We start from the raw sequence: 25,950 nt of genomic DNA on the forward strand, positions 1-25,950 counted from the left end.
TCGAGAAAGAAGTGACATTAAAAAAAAACAATGATTTGGGATTTATTGTAAAAGCTCTGATTTTGGGTTTTCACAGTGAGATACCATGCACTGCATTGTGACAAGTGATTTTAAGCTCTTTAACATCTAGTTAATGCAATACCACATCTTTCTGTCGGTTGTGTTTTTGACATTTTACGAGATCAACTTTAAAACTGGGGCAACAGATTTACTCAGACTGGATTGATTATGGTTATGGGGTGATATGCTGCCATCCAGTCATGAATACTGTTCTCTATCCAGAGGAGGGCACTCCAATATTACAATGCAATTGCATTGGAGGACACTGGCATAATAATGAAATCAAGGTTGTTAATATGTAATTAGATCAGTGAACCAAGTAGAAGTGGCTGATCTTTCTTAATGTCCTCAAGACAGATCCTACATCAGCTATAATCTTTACTAAAATATGCCTCTCAGTGCAAAGCTATATTAAACCTTCTAATTGCATCGCACTCAAGTCCTCAAATTTAGCCAGAATGTCAAAATGACAGGCAAAAAAATTCATTTTCAGGCTTTTTTTCTTAGGATGATGCAAAAAATGTCATGTCAAGTAAGACTTACTTATGCTGTAAAGTAATAACAAAATGTACTAGATATTTTGTATTTTATAAAAAATTATGTGAGTGGTTCTTGCCCATGCAAAACTCACCACCTCGATGCAAGGGTGTTCTGTGCTTAGAAAAGTAGTAGCATACTGCACCAAAGTTAATACTTGGCTAGGGGTTTGATCAAATCCCTAACCCTGAAAATTATAAATGTTATTAGTAGTGATGCACGGATCCCATACCTGGATGGGTATCGGCTCTGATACTGAACGTTTTTAAACAAATCGTGTATCGGTCCAACGAGCCCGATTCAAATCCGATACTGTGTGTTAATCATGTACGTTAAGCTCCAGAAATGACATAAAAGAACCATAAAAGTCATATGACTCGTGAATTTTATTCAAAGCCACTTGAAGATGTGCAGTAGCTCTGTGAATCACAAAAGGCTGTGTTTTATAAGTAAATGTAGAAAATGCACACGCAGCTCCAGCACGCCAGTGAATGGCGCTGCTCTGTTTACGCACACACTCTCACAGCTATTTTTAGCCTTCATGCGGTGCGCAATATTTAAGCGCTACTCACGAACAATATCTCAGGTGTAGATGCTCAAAAGCTCGATTCACTTATAATATGCATTTAGAAGAGCACGGGAGGAGCATTTTAAGAGAACTTGAATAAGAAGCAAATTAAAGTACTGTAAAGATCTTGCCTACAAACAGACACATACAAATCAATAATAATAGTAATAATAATAATAATTTTGTATGCTTACAAATTATAACAATATATAAAAATAACTGATATCTTACTACTAAATTATAAATAAATAGATCAGAATTTTTTTAAATCCATATACAAAATTGAAGAAAAAAAAACAAAAAAACAATAACTGCGTTCTTTGTTACTGATGACTTATACTGGAATTACTATTAATTTTCCTGCAACATTATCCAGTAAACAAGTTAACAATGTTTTTTTTTAATAAGCTATGCATTTAAATTGAAATAATGTGTAGTTAGAGGTTTGTGTTTTTTTACATATTACAGAGTACCCCCAATTAGTTCCACACAATAATGTAAAGATTATGTAAAAAAACAAACAAAGAAATGGTGATCCAGAATTGGATCGGAAGAGAAAAAAAGTGGTATTGGTGCATCCCTAATTATTAGTAATGCTTGCCTTTGCAATTATCACTAGTAATAAAATGACAGAAAAAGTCTAGAACAAAAAAGTATAGAAAACAATTGTTTAATTGGCCTCTCTGAATGCCTCCCCATTTGTCTTCTTCAAACAATGCTCTGTATCAACCCAATTAAGTCTCTTGAAGCCAAAAAGAGGCGCAGTCTCACACAATGAAGGATAAATCTGTGTAACAGAAGTTGCTCTGCGGGTCACCCAAAATTGATCCATCTCCAGTTGACTCGCAATTTAGAACCAGTGCGGTTTTAAGCCATCAGCCTGCCAATCTGTTTGTGTGGGTTTTGGCCTTTTCCATCTGTGGTCAGTCAGTGGAGCCCAGTCATTGTGTTTCTGCCACCTACCCATCATTAGCAAAACGCCTCGTTACTGTTTTCGGAAAGAACAGTGAGAGACAAGCTTTACACCACCATTAGCACGAGACTCTCCATTGCTTCACAGTGGGATATGTGATTTCCATTTGCTTTTATTACAATTACAGTTCACCCTTAGTGTGATGCTGCTTTTGGCATAAATGTGTCAAAAAGTCAATGTTTTGCAATCTATTTCAGTCTAGACTAGGGATTAGTCATGATGGCCGACTAGACAATTACCGTGCGTTCAGACCACAGGCGGCGAGAGCCTCAAAATTAGCTCTGGCTGCCCTGCCAACAACGCTATCAAAAATTTGTGGATGCTCTGACGTATTTGAAATAAGTGGCAACGTTTGTTGACTATATTTACATAACTATATTTAAAGGGGCCACAAAACATCCAGACATGACGACATATCACAAGTAGCGTATATCCTCATGAAATATTTTAATATATTATTATATTATATATTATATAAACCATAATATCCACTTCATCAACTCACCTGGCACACAAACAATTTCAGACACCTTTGTCCACTCATCGTTTTTTAATTTTTTATTTATATCCCTGTAAGCAAACAGGGACAGATCAAATATTACGGGAAAAGCCGCCATGGCAATAATCAGTTTCTCCTCCATTTTGTCTTCGGAACTAATGTTTGGTGGGAACCAAAAGTTACACGGTTGTGTTCTCTAGACTTCGCTAAAGTGGAGCACTTCTATATTCCAATAGGTTTCCGCCGAACCGCGTCAAAACTCATTACCATAATGTTGGCTGCACTTGAACTTTCCTCTGAAGCCCACACCGCCCAAGACTCGCCGCGCCGCTTGTCGCTGCAGAGAGATGCTGGCTGTCATAGAAAACGAAAGACTTCCGGTCGATTTGACGCTCTCGAACGCACGGTTAGTGAGGTTGACTAGTTTAGGGGTTTTAAAACTTTTTGCTGCCCAGGACCACCAAATATATTAATGCCCTTGCGAGGGATGCCCTCACTAAAATATAAAGGCAGCTATATTTTTTCATGCATAAAGACATATTTGTGCAAAAAATATGAAACAAATTTCTGTAAATAGAAATAAAATAATCACGATTCACATCATCATTTCTTACCGGTCTTTAGAAAGCAGAATGAAACAATAATATAAAATTTGCAGCCTCTTGCAGCCCCCTGGGGGTCTCCGGTTCCCAGTTTAATAATCCCTGGAATAGTTTATTTTTTATAGTTTTTATAATTTCAATGGTGGTACTTTAATTAGCGTGCCAACAGTTTACCTGGTAAAACTCACTTGGAAAAGTGGCATCTTTCTATTCATTCACCTTGAGTACTGAGGTTTGTTATCGCAACAGTAGCGCAAGAATGCACGTTAAATATGTTCAACCGGACCATGAATTAGCGATCGGTTGAATCTAAGAGATGCAAAACAAGCCAAATTGTAAAGGAGTTTCTTAAGATTGGTTAGTTGACTAGTCATTTAAGCAACCCATGAGACTAGTAGATTTTAAAAATATATAGTTTTGCTGATTCAATATCTACACCTATTCACTTTTTATCTGCAACATTTGACACTTTTTACTTGCTATTAACTCAATTTATCTCAACAAAAGTTCCACTACTGAGGTTAGAATGCATTACGCTTTGCTAGTGGAATCAAAAGCTATGAGCATTTTGATTGTGGCAAGAGTTAATCTACAAAAACTCTTATTTAGGTTTTTTTTATGTATATTTCGGAATCAACGTCATCATCTCCAGATGGTGTATCACAGCAAATATTAGACTGTTCCTGTGGTTGCCTCTGTTATTAAGATTCCCACATCATTATCGGGGTTTAATTTCTGTGATTGGAGTCACGCTAGCTAAGAGGTTGCTGTGTTTCACCCTGAATGATTTCAAAGATCATTGCAGCATGGCAAATTTGTTGTCTTTATTCTGCCTGATAACAAGCTAGTGGTTTATTTTCCACGGTTGAGTCCAAAAGGAGATGATCCAATTTATGTTGCAGAGAGATGATCATCTTGGTTGAGGAAGTAGATGAAAGAGTTTAAGAATGACAAGCACCCATATTTATCAACTATTATTCAAGGGGGATGTGTTCCCCTCAATATCTATGATGATTATGGTCTTGTATCCAATACAAAAGAGATAATCGTAAACCCAATTCCATTATTGGATGGCATTGGGTGATGGAATAAGCAAATTTCAGCCCTGCGGTTTGGATGCTGATGGTTGGACTGTTTAATGTAGTGCTAATGAACATAAAAGTGTCCCTTGTCAAGGTCTGTTTGTCTTAAAGAGATGGATGACACTTTTCCACTTTTAAAGAGTAATAAATGACAAAAGGCATGTCAAGATCGAGTGCTTCAAGAAGCCGCTTAATTATTTTAATTGAACGAGTAATCAATTTTGTGCTTTCCCTAATTCTCTCCAGGCACCACTCGCTACATATTGACCATCAATTTGAGACACTTGACGAGAAATAGACACTGAGTTTACTGGCCTCACATTGCCTTTATCCTCTCCAAACCTGTCCACCTGGAGTATAAACCTGCCATGCCAGTTAGCCTGTGGATGAAAGAATTTAATAATATCGACTTTCTCTCCCTCGCCCTCCTTTAGTTGCCGTTTTCATCTGCAATCCTCTCACTCTGCCAGTTCGTTCCCTTTAGTGCAGCAGTCCGAGTCTTCTCGGATCACTCTGGAAGCTGCTCCGTCTTGCGTAACAGCCGTTGCACAACCAGGCATGAGTGGGAGGAAGTGTCAAGCAGGGAGAACACATGTGACAGGGAGAGCTCGCAATGCTGCATCTCTCCCTGCAGGGCCCGACCTGTGCTCTCAAACCCCGGCACTCTTGCGCCTTGAGTTGATGGTGCAAGAGGCGAGTCCTGCTTCAGAGAGCACAGCTTGGATTGGCAGTAAAGCTGGGTTGGGTTGTTCTTCATGCTCCTAGAGGAAGTGCTTTGTGTTTGAGTGATGGAGCCTGTCAATTAGTGCTAGGCGGTATGATGGTATGTACCATGCGACAGTAGAATGTGTCATACGGTAGATATTTTGTTTATACAGTGGAAGAAATACTTGGCTGCGCATGACTGCTTTAGATTATTTACATGTGAAAGCACTGTGGAACAAATTCAGATGGCAAAATCTTATGAGTTGGCTCGTTGTACCATGATGTATTACTGTATTTTGTGTTTTCTCCATCTTGTATGGATTCCTGCAGGTTTTCATGAGACTATTTTGGGTAAAACTAGTTTTTAATGGGTTATTGTAATGCAGAATAGAAGCAGAGTTTAGTTTACGATTAGTTCTGAATCAAACGATCTGTTCTGATTGGATGAGCCATTTTTATAGTCGCTGTAAAATAGTTGAAGCAACTTGACACCTTTATATAGTATTCGTGTTTGATCATAGGTATGTTGACTATTTTACAATGGCTTCAAAATGGGATTGGATGAGCTGCATTTAAACACTCTTGGTTTTATAATATTAGTTTTACTGTTTTGAAACTTTTACAAAAAGTTCACCCAAAAATATAAATTCAGTCATTGTTTACTCACCCCTGTGTTGGTGGTTGAGGAGATTCCCCCATACTATGTAAAGCGCTTTGAGTGCCTAGAAGAGTGCTATATAAATATAAGGAATTATTATTTTATTATTGCTATAAACCCATATTACTTTCTTTCTTTTTCTTTTTCTTAACAAAAAAAAAAATAACATTGTTCTTAGTGATATCATACAATGACGATTTATGGCGATTACCTCTTCAACCTTCAAAAGGACACAAAAGTTTATATTATGAAATTGGTTTGTTTTGGTGCAAAACAAACCAAAATCTAATGTATTATTATTTTATTTTATTTAGTTTTTTTCTCTCCTCTTTTCTCCCCAATTTGGAATGCCCAATTCCCAATGCACTCTTGTAGTCCTTGTGGTGGATTAGTGACTCGCCTCAATCCAGGTGGCGGAGGACGAATCTCAGTTGCCTCCATGTTTGAGATGTCAGTTTGGACATCTTATCACGTGGCTTGTTGAGCATGTTACCACGGAGACATTGCGCGTTTGGAGGCCCACGCTATTCTCCGCTGCGAGAACCACATTATAGTGACCACGAGAAGGTTACCCCATGTTACTCGGGCCAATTTGGCTGCTTGAGAGACCTGGCTTGAGTCACGCAGCATGCCCTGGATTCGAACTCATGACTCCATGGATGGTAGTCAGTGTCTTTACTCACAATGTATTATAATTTAGTAAAAATGTTCACTGACCGTTGATCTCCTGTGCACGTTCATTATTCTGTACACAAGCTTTAAAGCTCTCTGCACGAAAGCAACAGTAGTTACGCAGCACGCACGAGATGGGGACCACCATAGATATTAACAGCCGAAAACACAACATAGCTGAACACATACTGTACCTGACAACAGAACTTACAAACATGTCTGAAGAGTTTGTAGTGGAAGAATAGATGCATTTCAATGTCCAGCCTTATTTGTTTGAACCAGAGTCCTCAATCAAAAAGTGTGATAAGGAGGCTGAATGTAGCTACCAGTACCAAAGCTCCCTATACATTTACATTTACATTTACATTTATGTATTTGGCAGACGCTTTTATCCAAAGCGACTTACAGTGCACTTATTACAGGGACAATCCCCCCGGAGCAACCTGGAGTTAAGTGCCTTGCTCAAGGGCCCAACAGTGGCATCTTGGTGGTGCTGGGGCTTGAACCCCCGACCTTCTGGTCAGTAACCCTGAGCCTCAACCACTGAGCCACCACTGCCCCATATTACCTATACCATATTACACAGTCTGCTTAGGGCACCAACTCCCATGGGGGGGCACTATCTTACCTGAGGGGGGCAATGGACATCAACCAGCTGCTCTTACATGCACCTTGTACCTTATTCAAGGACCCGAAAGCAATCGCAGAACACAGACGATCGCCTCGCGCTTGCACCACGCATTGCATTTTAGACCGGTGCCAGTTCATTCTGGACGGGGTTATCAGGCACGACGGCAAATATAGAATCCAAGCGATCGACAGAATATCCCGTTGCTCGTCGCAGCTTCTTAGGACAAAAATTTACATGGAAAACATAACTTTTATTGCATGTTGTTTTGCATCTGATAGGACAAGGTGTGACTATATCTACCTTCAGCCCCATCTCTCTGTTTAATGGAGGACTCCGGTTCAAACAAATAAGGCTGGACATTGAAATGCATCTATTCTTCCACTACAAACTCTTCAGACATGTTTGTAAGTTCTGTTCTCTGGTTTGTGTGCAGCAGTGTTCCGTTTTCTGTTGTTAATATCGCTGGTGGTCCTGTTGAAGTGAAACAATATACGTTTTTATTTGTTTCACTTGAACGCCCCATCTTGCATGCTGTTGCTGTACTACTGTTGCTCTCTAAAGCTCGTGGACAGGAAATCAAAGGTCAGTGAACATTTTTACAAAATAATACATTCGATTTTGGTTTGTTTCTCACCAAATATAATTGTATTCCTTCAGAACAAGACATGAGTCGCAAGCAATAATTCCTTAGACGTCTGAATTATTCACCTTTTTCCTACGTCCTGTGATTCTTAGCCAGAAATACGGGTGTTAAGTCCTTCAAGTCAAGCTGTTAATAATAAATTAGGCTTGCACAAATTCCTTAAAGGGATAGTTCACCCAAATATGAAAATGCAGTCATTGTTTACTTACCCCTGTGTTGTTATAACCCCATATGACTCTCTTTCTTTGTCTTAACACAAAGGGAGAAATTGTGAAAACGTTTATGGTGATCACCTCTTCAAGCTTCAAAAGGAGACAAAAGTATCCACCTTTTTCCTGGGGGTCTTACTTGGGAAATGAATGTGGGTGGGACTTCCGTCGGAAGTTGTTCTACAGCATTCCCTTGCTCTGACTGCAGTCATTTTTGACCCTGTTTACACCTGGTAATAAGATGCGATTCGGATGATCCGATTGCAAATGGTCAGTGCATATTGTTTTGTCATTGGATCACAAAAAACACATACAGATGTAGTCAAAAACCTGCCAGTCGTGTGGCAGCAGTACACTGCATAATATCATGCAGATACGGGTCAGGAGCTTAAGTTAATGTTCACATCAACCATCAGAATGGGAAACAAATGTGATCTCAGTGATTTCGACCGTAGCATGATTGTTGGTGCCAGAGTGGCTGGTTTGAATATTTCTGTTAAAGTGTTTTGAACACAAATACCAATGTTGAACACACAAATGTGGAGTTTATTTTACCATAAAAGGCCTAAGTGTGTCTATATAATTGTTGTTTTTTTCCATTCAACAGACAACCATCATCCTTTGTTTGTGTATTTATTTTGGCTCAAATGCACATTTCCTCCTTTCTTTCCCTCTATCTCTCTCTCTCTCTCTCTCTGCACTCATTCAATGATATTATATCTGTTCATTTTAATCCAGATATAAGCAATGGATCTGAAGAATCAAGTGTTGTTGCTATGACTACCATCTACCAAGTCACTTGGTGTGCCAATAGATTCGGGAGCCGCAAATTAAAATGAAACTTAAAATGTTCTGCTCTCCCCTCCAGTCTGCCAGGCATAAATATTTTCATCCTGTCAGATTGATTTCTAACCATGGTCTAATGAACGCATGATGCCGGTCCAGCTCGCAGCGAAAGCACAGATGTGATTTGTTGTAAAAATCCTGTTCTATCGGTTTTTAATGCACCCATCACAAGAGTACCAAACAGTCTTGAAAAATCAAAAGTAAAAAAAAAAATTAAAGATTAAGAGATTTTAAATATTTATGCTTATATAACATTTAAATAATAGACATTTTAGCAGACACTCTTACTTAAAAATGCTTTAGCTTCACTGTTAAAGGCATAGTTCTCCCATAAATTCAAATTCTGTCATCATTCGCTCACCCTCATGTCATTCCAAACCTGGATCATTTTCTTTCTTCTGTCTGTGGAACACAAACATTTGCTAAATGTTTACACTGCTATTGTCTATACAGTGAAAGCAGACAGAACAATGTTGATATGACTCATGCACTATATTCCAAGTCTTATGAAGTCATACAATAGCATTGTGTGAGTAACAGACTGGAATTTAAGTTGTTATTTGCTGTTAATAATTACAAATGTTGCACTTAAATCTCAAGCTGAAATACTTGAGTGTATACCATGGTACTAACTATTTATTTATTTATTGGACACGCATGATGGCAATACCATGATCTTTTGGTACTGTGGTAGTACCTTGGTATTCTTTGAAGTAACCGAAAATTCAGTGCCATGGTATATATCTAAATACCATGACATTAGCTTGCTAAACCTGTACAATATCATGCTATCAACACAGTACTTTTTGCCTTTATAAACTAATAGAAATTGTGAAGACAACATTATTAATTACAGACAACAATAGTGTTGTTATATCCAGTTGAACGCAACTTTAGAAAACGATTACCTATGGGTTATTTATCTGACATGGGAAGGAAGGATGCGATGGACTGGCGACCTGTCCAGGGTGTCCCCCGCCTTTCGCCCAATGTTAGCTGGGATAGGCTCCAGCCCCCCGCGACCCTGTACACAGGATAAGCGGTTGACGATGGATGGATGGATGGATGGATGGATGGATGGATGGATGGATGGATGGATGGGAAGGAAGGACTTATATTTTAATGCTGAATAAATCAAGAGCTCAGAGCATTGTCAGGACTGTTCCCTAGCAACAGTATCTGAGATGTTCAGGAGAGAACGATGTTTGATGTGTTCAAAGATGGAAGATACTTGCACTAGTTTTCTACAACACGATTTCTTTTCACCACAACACAAATCACTTTTAATGATGTCATTATCCGGATGGATAATGCTACACTCTCAGGTCACTCTTAGGTCAGCAGACCTCATGTGAAAGACCGTTGTTCTTTAACGTGAGATTTTTCCCATGATGTTTCCTTGTGCTGCTGACACTGCTGTAATAAAAAGACTTTAAGATATTACATAAATGTCAGTGCTTGAGCTCAGCTTTGAAGGACAGAACAGACAGAGATCAGCAGCTTGTTTTTTTGTACTTGTTGAATTCATTGTTTGGAACAGAGGAAGGCCACAGTTACTTTATTGAATTATTTTTATAGCTTGTTAATATGACTTGGACACAACAATAATTCAAGCTTAATTTAGGGGGGAAACAGAATAGTTTGACCTCAGATACCAAAGCCTGATATATTCTGAATAAGATTTACTTGGAAATATATGTTGTGGATAAGGTGTACAACAAATGGCCAACATGAGAGAACCATGTTGGCCAATAGAAGGTTTTACTTTAATTATCTTAAACAAGCAAAGAGCAATAATATTGGTCAAGTTTAATTTAACAGAGCACTTTTTAAACTTTTTTAAAGGGATAGTTCCATCTAAAATAAAAATTGTTTACTCGACCATCATGTCATTCTAAACTTGTAGTTCCTTTCTTCCATGTAACACAAAGGAAAGTATTTAGATTTTCAGTATAATGATAGTTGGTTTGCAGTGTTGGGTGTATCCGATTACAAAGTAATTACTCACTGTAATGTAATTAATTTTTAATTACAATGTAGTGTAACAAATTATTGTAATCATATTACAGTTACTGTCTTTCAATTAAAGTAAGTACTTACACTAAAGTAATATGTATAATACATTTAAAATATGAATTCATAGCATTTCATTTTTCTTTGAATTTGAGCAGAAAACAAACTTCTAGGAAAAGTGATTTAGAAATTAACTTAAAAGTAAAATCATTTGTAATGTGATTACTTTTTAGATTAAGTAATTGGTGAAGTAATCTGATTACATTTAAAGAAATGTGTAGTGTTACTTATTTTGAGTAATTTACCCAACACTGTTGGTTGGACACTGGAGATCTAAAAAAAAAAAAACATGAAAATACCTTAAAAGTAGTCTATAAGATGTATGCACTATATTCCAAGTTTTCTAAAGACTTATGATAGCTTTGCATGAGGAGCTGTCAGAAAATTGTTTTTATTTGCTGAACATTTTTATCTCCACCATAGCTCTATGAGCTGTATCAGACTACATTACAATATAATTCACCACCATTCCTCCAAATATTTTAAGGTTCCCTTTCCTTTAGGGATTAAACCTGATATATGCACTTGTTCTATTTTAATTGTCCACACATGTGTACCCAGAAGGGTTCTGTGGATCGCTAGTATGAACAGGTGAGACAGCAGCCTTGATATCACTCTTGTGCCACTGCTGCACTCGTTCTCCACTGTTTTCCCCTGAATCTGATCTTGTTCTAAACTCACAGAATAGTGAAAAGTGGCACCCTTTGATTGTATGCAATTTCACACTCGATCCAACGCCCTTCCGTTTCGACGTTTCAACACTCACTGCTTTTACTCCTCTTCCCTTGAAGTCGTTTTGGAAGCCCTTGTCTTTCCCCAATTTATATATATATATATATTTTTTAATTTTGGCTTTCACTTTTATTGTTTTGTGATGAAGATTAGCTACCGCTCCAGTTGAAGCCTCTGCGCCAAATTTAGGCATCTGTTCGCTCAACCAAAATAAGCTGATCGCAAGACAGGTTGATGCAAAGATGGGAAGTGTGTTTGCTTCCAATAAAGTTGTATATTTTACATGAAATACTTCTGAGAAGTTGACATGTATATGATGTTACATTCTATACTCTTTTACTTCCTAAACTATTTAAACTGCATTTTTCACATTAAATAATCATAATTATGCATGATGTCACAACGGTCAAAGATGTCAGTCTAGCGCATGTTTAAATGGAAAAACAATTCCAAAACAGGGCATACGAATGCAAAAATGCGTCCCTTGTGAACGGCCCCTGATGCGTCAACTGCCCAGTGGAAGGTAACTATTTCAAGGCTTAGGAAAGTATTTTGGATTCTAGTTCTCATTAAAGCATTTGTCTTTTTTTTTTTTTTGCCCCTCTCTAACCCTTTGACTGTATATCGGTCTATCCAATTCCCCTAGTCTGGTAATTACCTAGCTAAGCACTAAAACAGAACAAATAGTTAAGGAACATTTTAATTAATTGCCACGTCAGGCTCAGCCTGGCGTGCATCCATGCTGCCATGTGCACCCCACTGTGTTACTTTAGTGGTAGATGTGGAGAGAGAATCTAATGCACCTTAATGCACTCTCATTTAAGCTGAATCAGACCCAATGCACACAGCTCACAGATAGATGCTGTTACTGGCACAGCAAATAGCAATATAAAAGCAATCATTTTAAATAAGTAGCCATTGATTTAGCAGGCCTGCTTTTAATTTTGTTAATGAATTTAATAATTCATTCAGTGATGCAGGTTTGAAAATTAGGTTCAGTACAAGTTAAGCCCAATCAACAGCATTTTTGGCATTATTTTAATTACCAAAACAAAAAATTCCCTTGTTTATTTAAAAATGAGGGAGTTTTGGGATTTTTTTATGATTATAATCCACAATTAATAATTCCTCAGTCTAACCAGAAGGCAGTCAGGTTGACCTTTAATTGTAGGTGGTATCTGAGAGACATAAGATCTAGTAACATTCATTTGTCCAGTTGACTTTAACATGATTGTACAAAGGATGTCCAACATGAGTCTGTAGGTGGAAGCCTTCGTCCATATCAAGATGTTTGAATTTGTGTAAAGAGAATAGCGTTTTTTCAGGGCAGAAAGGGATTCATCCATCTCTGTTGTCCACTCTGATGAAGTAGAACCCCCCTTTCAAGAGCATTAGTAAGAGATTCAGTGATCTTGCAGAACTCAGAAAAACATAGTGCAATGTAACGAGTGCTTTTAGAATACAGTGCAGAAAAAGACAAACAAACAGAGAGGCTGAAATGGAAGAGAATATGTTTATCTCGTACAGCGAGAGCACTTTAGAGCACTTTTGCTCTATTTTCATCCTGTTCTTATTCCACATATACAAGTCAACATTAATAATGCACACTTTTAGTGAGGGCTGCCCTGGTGTACTAACCAAACATTGAACTCACACTCTCTTATGCTCTTCCTTCAAGTCAGTTTTGGCTTTTAAAGGTCTAGTTCACCCAAAAAAAATACAAAAATCTGTCTTATGTTGTTTCAAATCCATATTGTATGACTATGTATTTAGTGGAACACAAAAATAAAGTCCTATGGTTTGGAATAACATGAGGGGGAGAAAATAATAATACAGAATTTAAACAACATTTCTGGGTGAACTATTCCTTTAAAAGTCAATGCCCAAAAGACAACAGCACAATGCTGCACAAACAGAGCCAGTAAGCGAACTGCTGATCGCATTGGCTGTGGTCTTTGGCAGGCATTCTCTATCAGCAGTGACTGCGATCTGAAGGTGAACCGGGTCAGTGGTGTACACGATGATTTGTTTAGCCAGAGCACTGTTGGGAACCATCTGCTTAGTAATTCAGGTGAGCATCTGCTGAGCTGCAGATGGCAGGAAATGTGCATGACGGGAGGAATGTGCCTGCTCTCAAACAGGTCCAGCTCCTCCTGACCACCGATCCCAAAGATCCAAAGTTGGGCCTTAGCTTTAGCACCTGATTCACAAAAGGGATTATACCAAATTAGGTAACGTCACAAACATTCCCACAAAAGTAATGATCAACATAATTTGCACAGCACAATTCCAGGCCTGTTCTTTGGGCTGCGTTGTGAAGGATGTAGCAGACGACCACGATATGTACTGCTGCTATGATCAATTGAATATGTTAGCAGTTTAATTATGTTTAATTTATGTTTACCACCTTCATACCACGTTGCAGTAAGAGCGCAATGTTAAATGAATGTTAAATACATGTTAAACTCAATCAACAGCATTTGTGGAATTATGCTGATTACCACAAACATAACTTTTAATTTATTTCTCATTTATTAAAAAAAAGCAAAAAGTTACAGTAAGGCATTTAGAATGGAAATGAATGGGGTCAGTCCATAAATGTTAAAATTGGCATTGTTTCAAAAGTATAGCCACAAATGTTAACACTTTATAATAAATGTTATTAATAAATAATTAAGAAACATTATGTAATGCTTAACAGATCATTAGTTAATGTATATTCAATAGTGAAAACTATGAGATTAACTAATTAATTTAACTAATATCACATAATACTGAACAGATTATTAGTTACTATAAATTCATATAATTCAGATGTTATTAAGCTTTCATTTATATATAGCTTTGCATTTTTTAAAATGTATGAATGATTTTAACAATTGTTACATAATGATTAACAGATTAGTTGTTAATGTTCTTTTGAATGCTTTAACATGTTATTAAACTTTTTCATAAATTAATTATAAATGAGCTCATGTGTTTGTTTACATTTACATATATTTTCAGAAATTATTTGTATTTTTCACCACTTCACACACTATTCATTTTTACAAATGATTAATTAATGTCCAGCTAATTAGTAACCACTGTCTGAAAAAGCCACACATTTAAAGTTTGTTTGTTAATGTATATAAGCATGCTTTTACTATTTACATAACGTTTCAAATACTGTATTAAATATTTGTTCATATTTTTGCAGTACCCAATCTAAAGTTGTACCTAACTATGGTTTTGAAAAATGGCACCTTCTTTTGGTATTCATGATCATTTTTGATAAAACCCCTTTTTTGTTGATGATTATAAAGATACCATTTCTTCTCCCTGAAGTAAAAACAATAAAATGATGCATTTCTTTTGGGATTTTTTACTATTTTGTTTTTTTCACTATGTACATTTCTAAATTTTGCCATTCATTTGCATATACAAATAAGCACATTTTTGAAAATTTTTGCAACATCTTTTTATGCATATTTGGATGGCAAATTGAGGAAACCAAGTTTTGTACTGCTCAGATAAAGGATAACATTTTTATTAAATGAGGATAAATTATTTCAGTCAAAAATGGCTGAATACCATAGGAAGGTTAAAACTATTTGTATTTGAATGTTTATGGACTGACCCCATTTGCATCCATTGTAAGTGCCTTACTGTAATCGCATTTTCACTTTTTTTATCGTTATTTTTTTCTGTGATTTTCAACATTATGCTGCAAATGCTTTCAATTGATCTTAGCTTGTTTTGAACCCAGATCATTCCTCTAATTGTGACATAGCACTGAGTTTTAATAAATAATAAGACGCCTTCTATTACAAGCCAAATTTGCATAGAATGAGAATTACTTAATTTGAATGTAGCACTATTTCAGCGCCCTAAGCACCTCGTTTAGCTGGATTGCAGTTAGTCAATAAATTGCCTGTTTTTGCGTTGACATTTTGCGCTCAAAAGTTGTGTTAGTGTTGAGTTAATTCGCCGCTTTGTGTTATGTACTATGAAATGGACAGTGCAGAGGTTTACAGTACTAGCCTACTTTATGCGGAAGGCTCCTTTGTAAACTTTAAACAATTTTAAGAGTAAGAAAAATGGACGAAACAATTACTTATTTGTTGTTGTTGTTCTCTAATTCCACAATGTCTTGCTTTGATTGAAAAGCTTCATTATACCAAAATATGTTTTTCATGTCTATTCTATTTAGACATGGAATTTGAAATTACATTTCGCTGACATGACTTTCTAAAAGTACTAAAATATTTCTGCATCTACTGAACTTTAGCTAAATAAATGAATACTATCTAGTTTAGCAATCCACTAAATGCAGAAATATTCCATAATACTTTATAGTGTACAAAAAAAGAGTTGAACATTTTAAACTGACCATATTGTTCCAAATTAAATGATCAATAATAGTCTTTGAGATTGCACGATTCTTTTATTAATGGAATGTTCTGGTTTCAGCAAGTATTTTAAAAGCTTGCATAACAAATTTTTGTTTGATACAATCTTCAGACTGAACAGACAATAGGAATTTACTGAGCTTTCAGTCAGCAAACATTTGTATGAATTTGTGAATGAATAAAATAAAAAATAACTTAAAACTGGAAAAACTAATCCAGAAAGTAATAACCCCTGTTATTTACCATAAATAATTTTTATTAAATTAGTTAGGCCACGTGGCCTCAATTCTCCATACAAATTCAACAAGTTTCACTCTTAGTCATGTGCATTTACACTGGATCCCAATCATACAAATGTACTGTAAACATGTGACCTCCCCTTATATGCAATTACAGTTTTTCTCCATCGATGTAGCACATTTACTGAAACAAATTACAACTGTCAAAACTACAAGTACAATCCTCACATCATGTGGTGCATTCAGCACACCACTCTATGTGACCTGCAAAAGGTGATTACTCAATCAAAAGAATTAACTCATGTTTCAAATGTAAATAAATACATCAATTAATAAATCATTGTCATCAAAACAAAATGATGTTCCTTTATCATTGCTTTGACCAAGACAGTCAAAATGCAAAGACATATTGTCAAATGACAGTGTACTCTGAAAGTGTGATAATTACCCACTATGTAATATTGTCCAAGTGCTAACATTGTATATGTAGCAGCTGAATAGTATGGATGTCAAAAAGTCATGGCACACACTCTACTTTCAACAAAACATTTATTCAAACATTTCTTATCATTGTATGTACACACTTTACAGCCAACCGAAAATACATAAAGAAAGCTGGTACAGAAAATAATTATATAACTGTAAAATTCAGGAACTACAATATGTGCAAAAATAAAGAAAATATGCTTCATGTTCATTAACTTCATGAGAATTCCAATCTCTCCTCTCCGTCTGGCCACAACATTTCATCTAAGTCACACCTGATATCCTCCCTTGCAATGCAACGAGGAAAAAATCTTTTGACATGACACAGCCACCCCCCTACAACAATCTGCTGTGATATCCTCAAAAACAGCATCCATTGCACCCAGTAAGGACAACTGGTCTTGAGGATGGTGATCATAGACCTTCCATCTCCGTGCAGAAAAGAACTCCTCAATGGGATTTAGGAATGGGGAGTATGGTGGGAGAAACTCCATCAAAAACATGGCTGGAAAACAAACCATTCCCTGACTGTATTTGAACGATGTAAACGTACGTTGTCCCAAACTATAACATAAGTTGGCAAGTCATGTCTTACCAACACCCTCTCATTCGCAGGAATGAGATCCCTGTAAAGAGTTTCCAGGAAATTGAGGAGACATGTTACACGTAATGATGGCAATGTGGCTGAGTACACCATTCCCACATATGGCAGCACACATTGTAATGTTCCCTCCATGCTGGCCTGGCACAGCAACAGTGGCTCTATGACCAATAAAATTATCTCCATGTCTTCTGACTTTGGTCAAGTTGAATCCTGCCTCATCAACATACACAAAAATGTGTGGGGATTCATCAGATTCCAGCTCCATCACTCTCTATAAAAGACAGTAAAGCAATTTAGGAAATAATTTACAGTAGATATTGTAAATCATACAGTTACACACATCCCACACTCTGTAACATATTCTGCATATACAGGTTGTACTTGTAATATCATTCAATAACAAATGAATGCAAACTATTTTGATCTGCAAGGCTTACTCAATGCATTTTGTGCCAAAGCAATTATAAATGACAATAGTCATGTGAACAAATGTCCTAATGTTCATATAATTAGTCATATAGTTTGACAAAGTTTAATAGTCATTCAACGATTGTGCCAAAGCGATTGAGAAAAACTGTAATGGGATGAGACTAAGGGCTCTATGTTCATGACCATTCTAGGTGAAAAGACCGTCTTTTCCAATTTTTGTGCCAGCGTGAGTGGGCGGGAGTGTTTGCGCTACCTGTGGGTGTATGCGTGCAAACTGAGTCTATTGTATAGAGAGTGGCACAGGCAACAACACAGTCAGAGCAGGGGATGCATTGCATTTAGACAATTTACACGACCAAATTCTTATGAATGAGCTGTCTTCATTTATATTGACATTTCTTGACATCATATAATATGAAGCACACTGTGCAATAGCTGGAGAAGAATCTCAGAATTAAATTGCACTTGACCCAGCCCATTAGCGCTTTGCATGTGCAATTTCACATTTCGCGATTTCACTTGTACCTAGACTTAGAAAATGCTTACACAAAAATATAAAATCTTCATGGCCATGCTCACTGACTTTGCAAATATGACATATTTAATTGCGCTATAAGCACATTGATCTTAAAATAGGGGTCTAAGACTAAAGAAATATAAAGGTGTAAAATGCATTCTGTGATCTGATCACTCAAAGCACATTTTCCTGTTGTGCCTGGGTTTCGCTCTAGTTCTTTTTTAGGCATGTCTTCATGACCTAAACTGGACTGTAGCAATTGACTATCAGCATAAATACTATCAGACCTTCTTCTCCACTTCTCCTCCCTTCCCTCTGTGGAACACACTCCGTAGGGTTGGATCCTCATGAGCACATCTCTTCCCAGCACCTCGACAGATTGAGCTGATTACAGCCCTCCTGCACTAGTGACACTCAGCCCTGTTTGATCTATGAGCCCAGATGAACTTCTTTATACTGGAAACCTTGGCGATAACTGGGTATTTGATCGGCTAATTCCACCAAGGAGGTCTAAAACAACTGGAGATAGCTGTCTGAATGTACCACTAAAATATGCAACCTGCTTGCTGCCATACTTGCTCATTGGCACTAAGAAAAGTACACAGTACATCCATTTTATGCTTTAAAGAGCCTACCAAAAAAAAAGGGAAAAAATCAATAGGGAAACATCTGATATGATATTATGAAATATTTGCGATGATAATGTTGCTTACAAAATATTTTATTTTATCAGAGTACACAGCTACTTTTGATGTCCATCAGTGGAGATAGATGCTACTAGCAGCTAACTACCATTGCTAACCTGCCAAACCTTGAGATCTTTTAACTCCATATACAAATGCAATAATATTCCAATTAATGAGCAATGTTTAGCCACTTACTTCCTTTCTCACATTATGCCTTAACATTTTGACCAATTAAACTCATTAGATATGAATTGTATTTGGGAAATTTTCCCTCACTAACTGCGAGTTCAGCAAAGCCAAAGGCCCTTTTTCAATGACATGAACATCAGCTCACCTCAGCTTGTTGCCATTTTTCTGGTCAGTGTGAGAGGTTAGCCAGAGGCAGCCCTCTGCAGGTTCTCTCATGCGTTTACTGTAAGTTAGGGCTGGTGTATTCTTAGCACAAACCTGGACAGCATAGCTGGTACAATTACAGAACGCTGCGTGCCAGCAATTACCATGTCATGCTCCTTGAGAAATGCACATGCTGTTGTTGCACATGCGTAACTATTTTTCCTAGCTTGTTGCATAACGGTAGGGTAAAGAGTTATTTTTGAATAAACTAAATAACCTACAGACTTTCTGACTTGACAAACACATTAGCGTTTGCTTATTCCTTTTCAACTGCAGGTGAAATGCATGTTTGGCTTGAGCTGATTCATTATAGTGATTTCTGCAGATGTTGGGTTGTTTGGATTAAAGTTACAACTCTCCATAGAGAGCACTTTGTAACACTCTGGCCATTTGGTATATACAGCAAATTTGTACTTAAAATGCTAATTAGTGCTTGCTAAGGCAAGCATCACTCTGATCACATTTACACCTGGTATAAAGATGCATCTCAGGCGATTAGTGTTTACACCTCAAAGCGATGTGGTCACATGCCTTTTTGACAACCACTGTATGTGTCTTCACTAGGCCCTTTCCCACTGCAGGGACTAAAGCCCATTAGGTACTTTTCCCCGGGTCTAGTACTTTTATTAAATTTTGCACCTGAGGAACTATAGTTCCTCGTAGCAGTTTTAAGGGATATTTTTATCTCCTAATCCGGGGTAGTTATTTTTGGGGAGAAAAGAGGCTGTGGGAGGTTCTCCAGCCTGTGATTGGTCAAAAAGCAATGACACATAAAGCAACCTAAAAAGAGTCGGCAGCCGCCATTTGTAAACAAACTTGTAGATGGTAACCTGCTACTCAGAAAACTGCGTGAATTACACAATTCCCTTAACAGAAATAACATTAATCCAACAAAGTATCCAAAGAGTATCGTCTGTTTCACATTAGGGCTGTCAATTGGACAGAAAAGCTAAATTCACATTTTTACCTTAAATATTTTAATTCAAATTTTAAAGTCAGCTGATTTTTTACATTTACGTTGTCCTTAGTCCACAAAATGGCGCATTGAAGACATAAAGCATACGGCACCGTGCTATATTATTGCTAAGATTTTCCTGATAATTCCTGGCATTTAAAAAAGAGCATTCCATTTTCAACTAATGTGCATAAAATAAATAAATAAAGTTTGACCCTTTTATAGGCAGTTCAAATGGTGTTACACTGATGCCACAGTATACTACCCCAGACTCAAGCTTCATAATAACAGCGAAATACTACATTGTTTTTTATTCAGTACAGTTGAATGTAGGGTTGCAATATTCTCAGATAGCAGTGGTATTTGGTTGAACTCAGCGGTGAAGTGGCTCAGACTATGAGCCCAGGCCAGGGACTGTTCAAACAGACAGAACACAACAGAATTGAACCAAACATGAGGATCTTAAGATAATTTCCAAGATGAACATCTTTCCTGACAAAGCGTTCAAAAAACGAATTACTTAATATGAGAAACACTTACAGAGAGCAAGACGTAATGGCCAAGTACCTCCATCAACTGTAAGGAGCTTACTTATGTAAGATGTAAATCTTTGTTTTACTTTGTTTTTGTTTATTTGGCGTCTCGTGCAGGAGCGTAGTTTTTTAGATGATGTGTCAAATTAAAAAGAACTTAAGAAAACATCTTGAGACACTTGCTTTCTGTTAAACTGTATTTGTTGCGCTGTCTCTAGCTTTTTTGCTTGGCACACATCATAAATTTGAATGCACAGTTTAAGGATTCAAATGTGAATTTGTTTTTCTGAAATTAGACGAATTTTCAAATTTAAAATTTTTATTTCACTACCCAATTTCACATATTTAATATGTGTGTGCGAGGGGCGACTTAAATGGGAGACACTTTGAGTTTTCACAGAAAACGCAGTGAAAGGACCGCTGTGCTAATAACTTCTCCACCATACTACTCAATAACTGGTGAATGAAATCTGAACATTTACTAGCCAGTAGCTAATCATAGAAATTTTTTGTCACAAAACGTGAGATTTGGTCGCACATGTGAGTGATTTACTTGCATTATAGAGGGTTGCCACATAGAGAGAAAGATCTGTCTTGGGATTTCAGAACCAATATCAAATGGTAAATGGTCTGCACTTTTATAGTGCTTTTTTTAATCTTAGAGGTTACCAAAGCACTTTATACTGTGTCCCAATCACCCATTCACACACACACTCATACACCAATGGCGGCAGAGCTGTGTCTTGCCCAAGGACACTTCGGCATGTGGAGTCGTGTGTGCCGGGAACCAAACCACCAACCCTGCGATTGGCAGCCGACCCGGTCTACCACCTGAGCCACAGCTGCCCATCAAGATCACGATGGATCGGAAAATCGATATTTTTACCCAGCCCAATAGAACTTATTCACAGCAGCGCCATCTTAGATTTTTGACAGGAATGACAACAAGGCTGTGAGGGATATATGTACATATGTATCTCTTCAATGGGTTGTACTATGGATTACAGTGTTTTTTTGATTGTTCTGTGCACAAAGCATTGAAAAAACATATTTTCAAGAACGTTCAATAGATAATAAAAAAATCCAGACAACGTGAGTTGTGGAAAACCATATGTGATATAGGAGCTTTTTATAGCTGTATACCGTGCGTGCCATTTAAGAGATGGTAAGTCTATCCCTCACAGCCTCGTTGTCATTCTCATTAAAAAGATAGTGCTACCATGAATATGCGCTCCAGGTGTTAATTGGCTTCATAGGAATCCATTGTTTACATTTACATTTATGCATTTGGCAGATGCTTTTATCCAAAGCGACTTACAGTGCACTTATTACAGGGACAATCCCCCTGGAGCAACCTGGAGTTAAGTGCCTTGCTTAAGGACACAATGGTGGTGGCTGTGGGGATTGAACCAGCAACCTTCTGATTCCAGTTATGTGCTTTAGCCCCCTACACCACCAGCACTCCATTGTTTCTATATTTAAAATGGGATTCACTCTGAGAAATCGTGACGGATATTCGCATTTGGTGTGTAACCTTAACATCTCCTTTTGTGTCCAATTGAAGAGAAAAAGTTATACAAATTGTCAGACAGAACGAGCCATTAAGTAACCATCCAGAACATGCGGGCAACTGCATAGCAACACACTGAAACATTCAGAACACCTTAGCAACCACAAAGCAATGTTCTGGTAATAACCCATAGCACCCTAACATCATAGTAAAACAATTTTATGCAAGCACAATCGCATAGACTTGCACAGCAATATGCTGATAACTTTCAAACATCAGCTTATTTAAAAAGTCAGGCAATGCCAAAAATCTGTGCTTATGGGTTGTTCCTCTGCTTTTGACATGCAAGCAGGCACGCGCACAGCAATTGAGCACACTGGATAAGCCGGTAAGAATGCCTGTAAAGGTGTTGACATGCTGAGTGGAATCCGTGTAATGGGCTCAAATCTGTCTGTCGTCTTATTAAGCATAATTGTTTTAAGAAGTAATTGTGTGTAAACTTTGCTGATTAGAAATTTAAAACAATTAAAGGACATTTTGCTACCATTCTGTTTTACAGACCAGTGTACAGTAACAAGATCATACCTGTTCCTACACAAGTTTTGGTTCTTCAGCACCATCTACTATTTCGGCAACTGGGCTTTCCTTGTGGTGAGTTTGTACTGTAATGGAGTGAAATATCTTAAAATTGATCTAATTTTAATTATAGGAAATTGTCAGGATGTTTTTTTCTTCTTTTTTTTTTTTTTTTATTAAAAGTGATACGACCATTTATTGATAACATACATTTTTTGTGTGTGTGTGTGTGTGTGTGTGTGTGTGTGTTGTTTTGTTGTGTTGCAGGTCTTTCTCATTGGTTTGATTGTTTCATGTTGTAAAGGGAAGAAATCTATGATTGAAGGTGAAGTTGATGCTGATGATTCTGACCTCAGTGATGATGAATATGTGCACTAACCCTCATTCACTGCTGTATGTAAACATTCAACTGTTATAGTTCAGGTTTAAAATCCCATTTTACTAGGTTTGGTTACTAGTTAAAGGATACGTTTCCCCAAACATGAACATTCTATCGACACATGCCTTCATGTTGTTCCAAACCCCTTATAACTTTCTTTCTTCTATGAAACACAAAATGGGCTCACCATTCTCACCATTCTGTGATTACCTTAGTCATAATTTACTTTCATAGTATAGAAAAAGATGAGGTGAACATTCTAACATCTCTTTTTGTGTTCCATGGAAGAAAGAAAGTCATACTGATTTGGAACAACATGAGGATGTCTAATGATGACAGAATTTTCATCTGTGGGTTAACAGTTGTTACATATCATTACATTTCGTATTGCATTTATCTTTTTGAGTTTGAGAAATACATATTTACCTTCTATTAGACTAAATTTAATGTGTAATAATGCCAAATAAATTTAGCATTGTCATGTTAAACTGATAGTAGTAGTCTGATATGCTTACTGTACCTGGCCCTACTACTGACTCTTACTATTAAGGGTGTGTATGCATGCCATTTTGCATTGCTGTCTTATCTAATTTAACAAAACAAGTGTTTTTTTTCTCTCTAAACACCTTTAGAAAAAGACCAGGTTATGTTTGAGATAAATTGCAGAGGTACGATTTTGTTGATACAAAAAAGGGTTGATGATTATTTATTTAAGATATTTTTATGCTCCTTATATCTGTAATTTTGCATCTAGGCATAATGCTCTAGTCTGTTTGATGTATTCTTTAATATTACTTTAATCTCTGGGGTTGAATTATTATCGCACTACAAAATGGATCACCTGTTGATTATATCACAACGATTTTTAGTACGGTTTAGTATGATTTTTAATACGTAGTATTGAACTTGTATTGAACTAAAACACAATATATGTCAAAGTTAATTTTCACATGCATTATTGGCCTGTTTTGGGGTTATCTGAAATTTACATAATCTTCTTTTTCAAGAGGCTTCTGTATTAATTCAGTATTGAACATTAATAAAGAATCAAAACAATAACTCTGGCTTTAAAATAGATTTTTACATTTTGCACTGTCATCTGTTTTGAAGGTTAAATACTATGAAAACTATGAAAAGGGGCGCTGTGGCTCAGTTGGTAGAGCGGTCGGACACTAATCGCAGGGTTGGTGGTTCGAATCTCAGCCCACACGACTCCACATGCCGAAGTGTCCTTGGGCAAGACGCTGAACCACAAGTTGCTCCCAATGTCTGGCTAGCCCCTTGCATGGCAGCTCTGCCGCCATTGGTGTATGGATGTGTGTGTGAATGATTCACAGTGTAAAGCGTTTTGAATACAGTTAAGGTATAAAAGGCGCTATATAAGTGCTTACCAGTTACCATAAATGTTTGATAAATAATACCATAATGCCTCACTAAATTAAAGAGTTTAAAATGAGAGTTATACAGTTGACATTGTTATTTATCAAAAAACTGTAAGATCTGAATAGTCCACAGTAAGCTTTACATGTACACTTATTATGATTGCATTTCATGGTTAGCCTTCATTTCAAGGCTGTTATACAGCTGCTTGAGCTAACAGCATCAACAAAGTGAGATTTATAAACAGTTGCATCAAAGACAATTCAGCCAAATAACATTACTGGATCGCATTCACGTAACTCACTGAATAAACATGTCAGATTTCAGGTCGGAGAGACCGTAGCATTGCATGATCACACAGTAATACATGCAGAAGATAAGACATGGAGAAGAGAGAAACTATGGTGTTGTGAAAGTTAAAGATGCACAGTGTTAGTGCTGTTACTTTGTTTATTTAATAGATTTTATTTAATCCAGCTCTGTTCTGCGATAAAATTTGGTTTGTTCTCTTTATTTGGAACTTGAATCAAAGCTACTGCAAACAATTGTGTTAAAGTATTTTCAGACCAGCTTTGTTTACCCTTACCAACAGTCCCGCAGTTAGGAATGAGACTTTACCTTGGAAATTGAACAGCAAAGCAGACTGTGCTGCTCATAATCAACAGTGCACACATACTGGGAGCTGTTTGGGTTTGTGCATGTGACTCTGTTTGTGTGCTTTGCGTGTTCTTACCTGGACCAGATGTTCATAAGATTCATGGTCCATGAAGACACACCAGCCAGACTCTAAACAGATGGTTCAGTCTTTGGAAAGAAAACAACTAATTTTCTCTGGCATGCCTATAATCGCCCAAAACATGGTGGTTGGTTGGTGACTGTGCTGTTTCAACTAACTGCCAATGCATTAAAAAAGAAAAGAAAAAAGAAACAACAACCAGGTGACATGCTATACGCCATCTAAAATGGCTTTAAACAGCATTTTGCTAATGGGCCCATTTTTACATTTCATTGCATAAGCCTTTAAAAAAACGAAAGAAAAACATTTGGTCAAGTGTGGTACTGTTATTTTTTATTTAGTTTAAATGTTTGCACAATGAATGTGAATTTTTGCCAAGACTAATGTTAATTAAAGTTGCAGTGGCGGGCCGTGCATTTTAAGTCAAGTCCTTCAGTGTAATTCATGCCATTAACAAAACACAGTTTCACAATGAATAAGACGCCCTATGCCTTTGGGCGTCATACATTATGTCACAGCTAACTAGTAATACCAATTGACATTTTAAAAACACATACACGCACGAAAGCCAGAACTTGAAGTGAAACTCAATGCTCAAGCAAGCCTAATTTTAACTGCAGTATGACTGTTTTGTGTAATAAACGTC

General features: G+C 37.0%; 1 protein-coding gene across 1 annotated transcript in view; it reads left to right on the top strand.

The window, feature by feature from the left end:
* LOC127661130 (lysosomal cobalamin transport escort protein LMBD1-like) overlaps nt 1-24,246 on the top strand; it is a 146,326-nt gene extending 122,080 nt beyond the window's left edge. The window contains exons 15-16 of the mRNA XM_052151709.1: nt 22,793-22,884; nt 23,077-24,246. Of these exons, the coding sequence (XP_052007669.1) occupies nt 22,793-22,884; nt 23,077-23,187 (203 nt within the window). The 3' untranslated portion in view covers nt 23,188-24,246. The remainder of the gene's footprint in view (nt 1-22,792; nt 22,885-23,076) is intronic.
* Nucleotides 24,247-25,950: the final 1,704 nt, after the last annotated feature.

The sequence above is a fragment of the Xyrauchen texanus genome, chromosome 20, assembly GCF_025860055.1.
Source record: "Xyrauchen texanus isolate HMW12.3.18 chromosome 20, RBS_HiC_50CHRs, whole genome shotgun sequence".
Lineage (NCBI taxonomy): Eukaryota > Metazoa > Chordata > Actinopteri > Cypriniformes > Catostomidae > Xyrauchen > Xyrauchen texanus.